At 43.7% G+C, this 12,208-nt stretch overlaps 1 protein-coding gene across 2 annotated transcripts in view; it reads right to left on the minus strand.

The window, feature by feature from the left end:
- Positions 1-12,208, minus strand: part of GUCY1B1 (guanylate cyclase 1 soluble subunit beta 1) — a 59,407-nt gene that overhangs the window by 32,224 nt on the left and 14,975 nt on the right. The window contains exon 3 of one of the 2 annotated variants that reach the window (XM_030564972.1): positions 319-381. The exons of the other annotated variant lie outside the window; for it this stretch is intronic. Coding sequence (XP_030420832.1) covers positions 319-381 — 63 coding nt within the window. The remainder of the gene's footprint in view (positions 1-318; positions 382-12,208) is intronic. 2 annotated transcript variants of the gene reach the window in all.

The following is a 12,208-nucleotide window of genomic DNA, read 5'->3' on the forward strand; positions in this document are numbered from 1 at the left end:
TTTCAGTATTTATGTACCACTCAGCATTTGTATACATGTTTACAGTAGAAGATTTCAAGTGTAGATAAGCACTTATTTACAGTGGAATATTTTGAGTGTGGAAAGGCTACATATTGACCAGATAGATCACTATGAAGAGGGGATTTGAAAGTGGTGAAAGCAAGAGATAGTGAAAACAACTCAGTGAAGCAGTAGCTAAGAGCTCAAAGCCAATAACTTCATTTCTCAAACCACTGGAAAACACACCTTACCCAAGAAACAATGCTACAGATAATGAAAACTCCGCAACTGTAACAGGTAATATTTCAATGTCAGTACCTGAACATGAGGACAGTAGTCAAGAAGGGGCTGTGCCAACAGTAACAGATGCAGCAGAAGATCCTGTGTACAATCAAGAAACAAGAAATCAACAGCAACAGGAAGATGTAGATCTTACGCAGCAAGAGCAATTCATGAGTACTGCAGGTTTGACTGTGACTGACATTGGAATTATTGACAAGAGCAATGCTGCTTTCTTCAAATTCATTGGTTTGAAATTCCAAGTAACTTTCCATGAGAGGCTGATAATCATGCTTTCTCTACTTGTCTTCTGACAAAAACTCTTCCAAATGGTGACACCTGCACAAGAGACTGGTTATGCTGGAGTATGGGAAAACAATCTCTGTACTGTGCGCCCTGCTTCATTTTGAACAAAAGTGCTGCAAATGCATCAGTTCTCTCTGATCAGGATGGAGCATCAGAGGTTGGAGGAAGTTGAAAGACCGAATACCATCACATGAGAGTTCAACGTCACACAAAGAAAACTATGTTGCATGGAAATCAGCCAGTAGGGCAGCATCAGCTGAAAGTTCAGTTGAGAATTTACTCCTGACTGAACTCACTACAGAAATTAATAACTGGAAATCCTTTTTCTTTCTGAGTGGGGATTGGCTCTCTTTGGTCCAGTCAATGTACTGGTGATCGTGCAAATGGAAACTTTCTAGGCATAATTGAGCTCAGCAAATATGACCCACTTTTATCACAGCACATTAAACATGTTTGAGAATTGCAAGAGAGTCAAAAGCGCATGCAAGTCCATTATCTCTCCACACACATACAAAACGAGTTTATTGAGCTATGTGGGACATTTGTACAAACAATTCTGGATGTGATTCAAAATGCCAAGTATTTCAATAATTGTTCATGCCACTCCTGATTATTCTCACAAGGAACAAACTATTATGGTTATTCAATAAGTTAAGACTGTAGACAGCTCAAACTTTTCAGCTGAAGAAAAGTTTATTTTGTTTGATAATTTCAAGAGAAAAGCTGGAAAAGAAATTGCTGCTCGAGTACTAGCAATTCTAGAAGGTTTTAAGTTACATTTTCAAGTCTGCATTGGTCAAACCTATGACAGTGGATCTAATAAGACTGGGAAGTACAAAGGTGTACAAGCAGTTCTGCTTCAGCATAATTCAAACTGTATCTTCTCCTGCTGTGGGAACCACGCACTAAACCTTGTAGGTATTGACCGTGCTGAATCACGCAAGGAGGCAATTACTTACTTTGGAACTGTTCAGCAAATGTACAATCTCTTCAATTGCAGTCCACAAAGGTGGGAAATTCTGAAGCAATATCTTCCTATTTCACTGCATGGGATGTCCAAAACCAGATGGTCTGCATGGATTGATGGTGTTTAACCAGTTGCACAGCATTTGAATTCAATGAGAAAGGCTTTAAATGAGCTTGAATCTCTCAATCTCACTGCACTGGCTCAAACTAAACTTCAGTCTATTCAGAAGCACATGTCCAAATTTGAATGCATTCTGATGTCATCTTTGTGGATGAAGCTACTTACAATGATCCACCAAACTAATCTGGTAATTGAAGCATGCAATACTACACTTGACGTTGAGAGGGATAACATTGAAAGCCTTATCAATGACATTAAACAGACTTGGGATGCGATCCTGAGTCCAAATTAGTAGCACAGAATACTGGCATTTCATCTGAGTTCTCCACCAATCGCAACTTACCTACTGAATCTGATGCCGAGCACCATTATAGTGTCAATGTCTTACTTGTCATCATTGACTCTATTTAATCAGGTCTTACACATTGATTTGAGTCACTGCAACTAATTTGTACCCTTTTGGGGTTTCTCTGGCAGTTCAACAGACTGAGTAATGAAGATCTACTTTCTGCAGCTGAACAATTTCAGCAATAGTACAAAAAAGAAATCTCAAAAGATCTCAGTGACGAGGTCATCTTCCTCAAACGAACATATTCCTTGAACTTTAAATTGGATTTCAAGCCAAAGGAATTGCTTCAAGAAATACTCGAACGTGGATCCTCTGGGATGTTTCCTAATATCACAATTGTATTGCATATTTTTGTCAGTTTGCCTGCATCAGTGGCTTCAGGTGAACGCATCTTCAACGTGTTGAAGCAGGTAAAGAACTCTGGGACAAGAGTTTTTATATGGGCTCACCATGCTTAATATCAACTGTGACATTGCACGAAAGCTAGATTTTTCCTCAGTAATTAGTGTATTTGCTCAGAAAAAGGCTAGGAAAGCATATGTTAAATAAAAAAATATTCAAATTATATCTCACTCTTTTTTGGTGCCTTATTTTGTTTTCATGTGTTGTCATTTTTTATTTTTATTTTGGTTAGGGGCCTCAAAAGCTCTGAGATGGTCTGTCTACAGCCTTCACCCTAGATTCAACTGGACCCAGTCACTCCTTCCTAAGGGACTATCCCTCTCTTTAAAGTCTCTTTCTTTCACTGCAGTCCCAAGTTGGGCAAAACCCCTCCTCCCTAGGGGTCTATCTTCCTGCTCTCCCATCACTTCTTGCTTGGAGTTTGGCCTTCTCCACAGACCTGTTTCCCCACTGGTGCCCTCTTCCCTACTGACTCAGGGCCCCGCAGGAGCCACCTTACTTTGCAATGTCTGCAACCATCTGCCAGCACCCACCTGTAGCACTTTCTCTTTCTCTCCCAGCATCTTCCTTATCCACCACAGACCTGACTGGGTCACCTGGCCTTCCTCATTGTCCCCACTTGGAGAGAGCAGTTAGCTATTTCACGAGCAAGGTGCGCCCATCTCCCTTTAAAGATACCAGTCACCCTGTGACTGTATTTAATATATGGTTCTGGTAACTCCACATTGGCAAATTACATTGCTGGAAATTTTTCACACCGTCCCTGAGAATCCTTGTCTGCCAAATATAAGACCTGCCCCTGCAAAAGGCAGAGCACTTCACAGAACTGGGCTCTTTGCATGGAGAAACTCATATGATGAATCATTATAACATCTGAACTGTGGCAAAACATTGGCAACTTTTCTTAAGACCATTCTTAAAAGCCCTTATTCACATGAGGAGGATTGGACTCAATCACTGCGAGCCTAATTCAGAGTCCATTGAAGTCAGTAGGAATCTCTCCACTGGCTTCAGTGGGTTTTGGATCAAGCCCTGGAAACCCTTTATAATATAGCCAGATTCCTTTGGTGATCCTACAGCAACTCTTTGTAGTGATTATATAGTGTGAACGCTTAATAGTTGTTCCTGTTTTGTAATGTTTTATTCGCTTAAGGGATATTCCCTGTACATGTAATGGGAAAATGCTGCTAGAATTAGTAACTGTTTTCAAATGGCAGACAGTGTAATGGTGCCGCTTGTATATTTGTGGAGGCCTTTCTGCCTACAAATTTGTAGCAATGTAGGTTATCTAATAAGTTTACTTGGGGGTACATAGTTTCAATACTGCTGCAACATATTTATAGACTCAGACTCGTAGGTCAGAAGGGACCAATATGATCATCTAGTCTGACCTCCTGCACAAGGCAGGCCACAGAACCCTACCCGTCCACTTTTATAACAACCCCTAACCCAGGACTGAGTTATTGAAATCCTCAAAATTGGTTTGAAGACCTCAAGCTGCAGAGAATCCACCAACAAGCAACTCATGCCCCACGCTGCAGGGGAAGGCGAAAAACCTCCAGGGCCCCTGCCAATCCGCCCTGGAGGAAAATTCCTTCCCGACCCCAAATATGGCGATCAGCTAAACCCTGAGCATGTGGGCAAGACTCACCAGCCAGCACCCAAGAAGGAATTCTCTGCAGTAACTCAGTTCCCATCCCATCCAACATCTCCCCGCAGACCATTGAGCAGACTTATCTGGTGATAATCCAGATCGATTGTCCAAATTGAACTATCCTATCATAACATTCCCTCCATATACTTATCAAGCTTAGTCTTAAAGCCAGATAAGTCTTTTGCCCCCACTACTTCTCTCGGAAGGCTGTTCCAGAACTTCACTCCCCTAATGGTTAGAAACCTTCGTCTAATTTCAAGTCTAAACTTCCTAATATCCAGTTTGTCCCAATCATCCTTGTGCCTACATTAGTACTAAACTTAAATAATTCCTCTCCCTCCCTAACGTTAACCCCCCTGATATATTTATATAGAGCAAGCATATCCCCCCGCAGCCTTCTTTTGGCCAGGCTAAACAAGCCAAGCTCTTTGAGACTCCTTTCATAAGGCAGGTTCTCCATTCCTCAGATCATCCTAGTGGCCCATCTCTGGACCTGTTCCAGTTTGAATTCATCCTTCTTTAACATGGGACACCAGAACTGCACACAATATTCCAGATGGGATCTCACCAGCGCCTTATATAACGGTACTAACACCTCCTTATCCTTGCTGGAAATACCTCGCCTGATGCATCCTATCAGGCGTATCACATTGGCGGCTCATAGTTATCCTGCTATCAACCAATACCCCAAGGTCCTTCTCCTCCTCTGTCGCTTCCAACTGATGCGTCCCCAACGTATATCTAAAATTCTTATTATTAATCCCTAAGTGCATGACCTTGCACTTTCCACTATTGTATTTCATCCTATTACTATTACTCCAGTTTACAAGGTGGTCCAGATCTTCCTGAATAGTATCCCTGTCCTTCTCCGTGTTAGCAATACCCCCCAGCTTTGTGTCATCTGCAAACTTTATTAGCACATTCCCGCTCTTTGTGCCAAGGTCAGTAATAAAAAGGTTAAATAAGATCGGTCCCAAAACCGATCCTTGAGGGACTCCACTAGTAACCTCCTTCCAGCATGACAGTTCACCCTTCAATATGACCCGCTGGAGTCTCCCCTTTAACCAGTTCCTTATCCACCTTACAACTTTCATATTCACCCCTATCTTTTCCAATTTAACTAACAGTTCCCCATGTGGAACCGTGTCAAACGCCTTACTGAAATCGAGGTAAATTAGGTCCACCGCATTTCCTTTATCTAAGTAATCCGTCACTTCTCAAAGAAGGTGATCAGATTGGTTTGGCACAATCAACCTTTAGTAAATCCATGTTGCAGTTCGTCCCAATTACCATTGACCTCTGTGTCCTTAACTACTTTCTCCCTTAAAATTTTTTCCAAGACCTTACATACTACAGGCGTCAAGCTAACAGGCCTATAATTACCCGGATCACTTTTATTCCCTTTCTTAAAAATAGGAACTACGTTAGCAATTCTCCAGTCGTATGGCACAACCTCTGAGTTTATCGATTGCTTAAAAATTCTCGCTAACGGGCTCGCAATTTCACGCGCCAGTTCCTTTAATATCCTCGGATGGAGATTGTCTGGGCCCTCCGATTTTGTCCCGTTAAGCTGTTCAAGTTTGGCCTCTACCTCAGTTGCAGTAATATCCACCTCCATATCCACATTCCCGTTTATCATCCCTCCATCATCGCTAAACTCCTCACTAGTCTTATTAAAAACTGAGGCAAAGTACTTATTTAGATATTGGGCCATGCCTAGGTTATCCTTAACCTCCATTCCATCCTCAGTGTATAGCGGCCCCACTTCTTCTTTCTTTGTTTTCTTCTTATTTATGTGGCTGTAGAACCTTTTACTATTGGTTTTGATTCCCTTTGCAAGGTCCAGTTCGATGCGGCTTTTAGCCTTCCTCACTTTATCCCTACATGTTCTGACCTCACCAAGGTAGCTTCCCTTGCTAATCCCGCCTTTCTTCCACTCCCTGTAAGCTTTCTGCTTTTTCCTAATCCCCTCTGAGTTGCTTGCTCATCCAGCTTGGCCTACAACTCCTACCCATGGTTTTTTTCCCCTTTCTTGGGATGCAGGCTTCCGACAATTTCCGCAGCTGCGACTTAAAGTAATTCCAGGACTCCTTCGCATTTAAATCCACAAGTTCCTCCGTCCAATCCACTTCCCTAACTAATTTCCTTAACTCTTTAAAATTAGCCCTCGAGAAGTCGAAAACCCTAATCCCAGATCTACATTTGTTTATCCTTCCATCTAGTTTGAACTGAATCAGCTCATGATCACTCGAACCAAGGTTGTCCCCTACCACCATTTCTTCTATGAGGTCCTCACTGCTCACCAAAACCAAATCTAAAATGGCATCCCCTCTCGTAGGTACTTCGACTACTTGATGAAGAAATCCATCAGCTATCACATCCAGAAAAATCTGACCCCTATTATTCTTGCAAGCACTCGTCCTCCAGTCTATATCCGGGAAGTTGAAGTCTCCCATAATCACACATTTCCCCTTTGTGTTTACTTCATTAAAGAGGTCTCTATCCATATCCAAATCAGATCCTGATGGTCTATAGCACACCCCAAGCACTATCTCAGGGGAAGCTCTAGTTGCTTTTTTACCCAGTGTGATTTTTGCCCAGACAGACTCTGTCTTATCCATTCCATCGCTTCTTATTTCATTACAGTTAATCTCATCACTGATGTACAAGGCTACTCCACCACCTTTGCCTTTCTTCCTGTCTTTTCTAAACAGCACATAGCCTTCAATACCCGTACTCCAGTCATGAGTACTATTCCACCAGGTTTCTGTTATCCCTATAATATCCGGTTTCACTTCCTGCACCAGTAGCTCCAGTTCCTCCATCTTGTTACCTAGGCTCCTCGCATTAGTGTACAGACATTTTAATTTTTGGCGTTTGGCGTCAGTGACATTCTTTCCCCCGTCGTGCACAGACCTTCTACCACCAGCATCACCCGTTAATCTGGTTTCTATTCCACTATTCCTCCTTGGATCAATTCTTTGGTCCGCAAGGGTATCCCCTCTCACTTTGTTTACTTCCCTCTCCAGCTTATATTCCGGCGTGGAGATCTCTTGAACATCTCCCAACCATCTCCCCCAACTTCCTAGTTTAAAGCTCTCTTGATGAGGTCGGCGAGCCTCCATCCTAGAATTCTATTTCCCTCCTTACTTAGATGAAGTCCATCCTGAGCGAAGTTGTCTATCCGTAAATGCTTCCCAATGACCGTACATCCCAAAGCCCTCCTTATAACACCAATGCCTGAGCCATCTGCTGATCGCCATAATCTTGTCACTTCTTCGTCGCCCTGCTCTAGGAACCGGTAGAATCCCACTGAAGATCACCTGGGCTTCGATTTCTTTGAGCGTCTTCCCCAGTCTGGCAGAGTCCTCCTTGATACAGTCCAGCGAGTAACTAGCCGTATCATTCGTTCCCACATGAAGGACAATCAACGGATTCTTTCCCGTTCCCGCTAGGATCCTATTCAGCCTCAGATCTGTCCCTGCCTGCAGGTATATGGGATCTTGGGGAGCAATTACCACACAGGTGGGGTGCAAAATAAACTTTATTAAGAAAATGCAAAAACAGGGGAAAATTTAATAGTGAGGGGTATGGGGTTTGTTAAGGCAGGCAATTGGGGAGGGAGTTCTTTTAGTATAGTATAGGGGGTTTCAATAGTGGGGTACAATACAGTGGGGTACAATACAGTTGGTAACCAACTAACACTGAAGTATAAATGTAACAGGTAGCTAACAATTTCTAGGTAAAGGGTGTGTCACAGCAGCATATAACCAACTAACAGTTATGGGTAAAATGTGTTAAATAACCAACAACTCTAGGTAAAAATGTGTCACAGTGGTGTAAATATAAAATGTGAGGTGTGTGAGAGAGAAAAAGGGTAACCAATGGGGTTTTATGCTAGACTTCAGTAATACAATTGAGGTTTGGCAGCAGTAGGAGCGGGGTGAACACGTGGGAGAAGGGATTAAAAGAGAGAGAGAGAGAGAGAGAAAGGCAGTGGTAGAGGAATGAGGTTAGGGGATGGGGGAAGAGGAGCACGTGGTGGAGCAGAAACCAAAGATAGAGGCGCTACAGAGGGAGATTTAAACTCAGGGAGACACAGAGAGCAGACAGGCTGCAAGTTTAAACAGCAGAGAGACTGCAATAAGTGACTGGGGAGCTCGGGGGGGGGGGGAATTGGGGCAGTGGGAAGACAAATTCAAATAGTAAAAACCTTATCTATCCCCTAACTTAATCAAACTTATATAAAATGACAAGCAGCTACAGAATACAACCAGGCAATGATTTTCTAAACTTATCTTAACCAACAATTAGGCAACACAACAAATATCACAGAAACTTACAAGCTTTACAATCTTAACAAACTACGACTTATTAAAAAAAAACAAGACCTATGGTGCACCTTATGCTATGGGGAGGTTACAGAGGGCAGAGTGGTATGTATCCAGGACCCAGCTCCCAAGGAAGCCAAGGGATGGTGGCTACAGCGGTGGATACAGCTGAAAGCAGAGAGCCCCAAGGCAAAGCCCACAGGAGCAGAGCTTAGCAGTGGCAAAGAGCCCTGTAGTTTAAGAGAGGTTTTAAGACACAGACCAAGGTTTAGCTTGAGTCTGTGTGCTGGGGAAACAGAGCCAGCAGTTAAAATAAAATAAAATAAAATAAAAGTACAGAAAGTTTTACAGAGGGATTCTTACCAGTCCCCAAGGCAGCAGCAAAGGCAGAAGCAGCAGCAACATCAGAAGAGGCAAGGAGGGTTCGGTACAGTCTCAATAATCAGGAGATCTCTCAGGTAGCAATTCGTTCTTCGTGGGGGGGGGGTTCAAAAACGGGGGTACGCTCAAAAATAAAACGAGAGCGGAGAAAGGACCCCCCCAGAACCCCTGGCTGATCAGACCAGGCAGCAATGCAGGAACCTTTCTGAGGTGTGTTTCAAAAATGTCTGGTTTTAAAGGCAAACTTGGGCAGTTTCCCACCAGTAATCCTGATAGGCTCCCTCTGTCACAGGGGAGGGGGCACAGGGGAAAAACTGAAGGTAAGCCCAGAGACATGCCTGGACATAGTCCTGTGCAATAGGTGACTCAAGAGCACATGAGACTATGACTCATGCCCAGGATCTTAAAACCACAATAGGCCTTGCAGCTCTGGACATTGCCTACCCTACACCAAGCCCAGGTTCAACGAGGTGATAACAGGACTAACCCTTTGAAAAGGGCAGTGGTCCCACTTAGCATGCAGCACAAGTGGCCATCCCTTTGAGAAGGGCAATGGCTCTTGTTAAACAACTTAAGGGGCCCTCCCTTTGAGAAGGGCAGTGGCCCTGGTAAACAACTTAACAGCCAGGGAAGGGCGGCCACAGGAGAACAGAAAACAAAATGGAGTCTGGGGAAACAAAATGGAATAGGGGAATAGCTGTAACGGACAAGGTCCACATCCTGTATCTTAGCCCCTGGCAGACAGCACACCCTTCTGTTCTCCCGATCAGGTCTAGTTACAGGCCTGTCTATTCTTCTCAGTAAAGAGTCTCCAATCACGTAGACTTGCCTTTTCCTGGCGACAGTGTGATTCTCCGGTCTATCCCCCACACCAGCTGGCTGCAAGTCCTCTGGATTTGTATTCACCCATCCAATCCTCCTAGGGCTCATACTTGGTGTCGCCTCCATTGACTCCTCCCCTCCTTCTGCAGGACTAGCTAGCTGCTCGTCTCTTTTTCCTTGCCCTCTCTCCTTCAGCAGCCCGCTGTGCTCCATCTTCATTTTCCAACTCAGCAAACCTGTTCCTGAGTTCTATTTCTCCATCGCTGGCCCGTCTTTTCCTCTGCCTGGTTCTCCTAGTCACATGCTTCCACCGTCCACTTTCCTCACCCAGCAGCTCCTCCTCAGAGTTCTTTGGTCCTGCTTCTATCCACTCGTCTGCGCTTATCCCCTGTGCCTCATCATGTCTGTGTTCCATCATCTGCTCCAACCCCCTTCTAAACTCAGCCAGAGTTTCCACCTGCATCTCCAGTCCTCTTATCTTTTCTTCCAGCAGCTCTATCAGGCGGCACTTCATGCAGACAAAACTCCTTTCAGGTGTCCCCTCCAGGACCATGTACATGCCACAGCTACCGCATCCGGTCATCCTCAGTGTGTCTCTACCTGCTGCCTCTGCCTCAATCATACCTGTCCAACTCTGTGCCTGGCAATCCACACCTCACACTGCACCACAGGCCACCAACAAGCACTGGGCTGCTGGCAGACCCCTGCCCCTTCCCTTGTCTGACTTCCTGGTTTCTCTGCCTTGGTCTCCCCTGTAACCTCCCCCTGGAAACTCCCACTGAAACTCCCCTGTTAGCAGCTCTGTTTGCTGGCTCCTGTGCACTGAAGCTGTCTACTTCAATATTCACATACTGCATACCCTTTACTAATCTAACCTATGCCATACACTTTAAAACATGACCTCAGTATTACACCTTTCCTTCACTTTTAAGTACATCAATCTGTTTTTAAACAATAATCATTTAATGATTGTAAAAATGGGTAGATTAATGGCTCTAATAGTATAACAAGCACAGTACAAGCAATGCCAATTTTCACATGAACCTCAGTCCACTAGGATTGGGATGAAACCACTAGCTTATGCACATGAGCCAGTGAAGAGCAACAAGATGGTAAAGACTATCTATCATAATTGTCCAAGACAAACCATTATCTAAGGGCCACACCCTCCTCATCCAATTACCCGTCCCCTGAGCCACCAGATCACTCACATTTTTAATATTACCAATTGAAAAGTCACACCTTATTCAACTGTAACATTGAGAAATTTTACTATACTGTTTGGAAACCAGGATACATAATACTTGAAGTCAGGCAATATGATCTAGGATATAGGGCAATATGATGTACTGTACAAACCTCTGAATGAGGAGCCTGGAGGCCTGGGTTCTATTTCTACCTTTGCCACTGACCTGCTGTGTGACCTTATGCAAGCTGCTTTACCTCCTTCTGGGTCTGTGGTTCTCCTCTTATCCCAGTGGTTCTTAATCCATAGCCCACTTGAGGCCCAATCAGCACACAGCTGCGTCCCATGTGACATCCTCAGGGCCATACAGGTGGTATATATACATTGTGTGGATGTGGCCCATATAACATGTAGAGAGCTCTGCATATGCGGCCCAGAATGATAAATAGGTTGGGTACCACTGTCTTGCCCTTTGTCTATCTTGTCTATTTAGATTATGCTACACAGACCAGGAACTGTCTTTCACTGTGTTTGTCCAGTGCCTAGTACAATGGGTCCCTGATCCTAGCTGAAGCCACTAGGTGCTATGGAATAATAAATAATTTGATTTCAAACTAAGCAGACAAATAGCAAAATCTCAAAAGGATTCTGTTAAAGGGCATGTTCACATCAGGCCACCTTCACAGAATGTTGTATAGTCAGCCAGGAAATTCAAAGAAGTTTAAGGTTTTATGTGGTACCCTAGTTCCACCCATGAGCTTTCAATCGACCTCTACCGAAGTTCTGGGCAAAGATCATGGGAAGAGCTGGATAGAAAATTCAGAAGATTCCTGATTGAATGAAAAATGGGCAACACTCTCCTTCAATAATTTTTCTGAAATATTTATCCCCATTTTTGACCAGCTCTAATTGTTAACAATAGTTAGTATAACAGTGATAACTTGGAAACGTTATGCAAATTGTAGGATCTGACCACAGAGGTATTAGCAGTCGTAAACATGTGGTGATTTCTTAAGAGACTGGCTGGAAACCAGCCAGTAGAAACAATATCTGGCGAACTCACAACTGCAGCTGTGGCTGATTTCTTAGCAAGTTAGCGGCATTATAGTAGCAAACTTTTATATGTGCTTTTCTTTGAAAACAGCTTCCAAGCCAAACAGAAAAATAACAGCAACGTGATTTACGATTTATGTCACCTTTACATTTCTAAAAACAAAAGAAGGGTGGACTTCATTCCTAACTAGGAGAACATACTAAGCTTCAAAAACTCCAGCAGATAGACACTCTCACTTCTTGCCCAAACTGACCCCCAAGATAGGCACATCAGGCCTGATTTATTATTGCTCTGAACTTGGATAGCAAATTACACCATTACAAAATGTTACCAGGTCAGATAACCAGCGGTTAATAC

This window comes from Gopherus evgoodei, chromosome 5 (assembly GCF_007399415.2).
Source record: "Gopherus evgoodei ecotype Sinaloan lineage chromosome 5, rGopEvg1_v1.p, whole genome shotgun sequence".
Classification (NCBI taxonomy): Eukaryota; Metazoa; Chordata; order Testudines; family Testudinidae; genus Gopherus; species Gopherus evgoodei.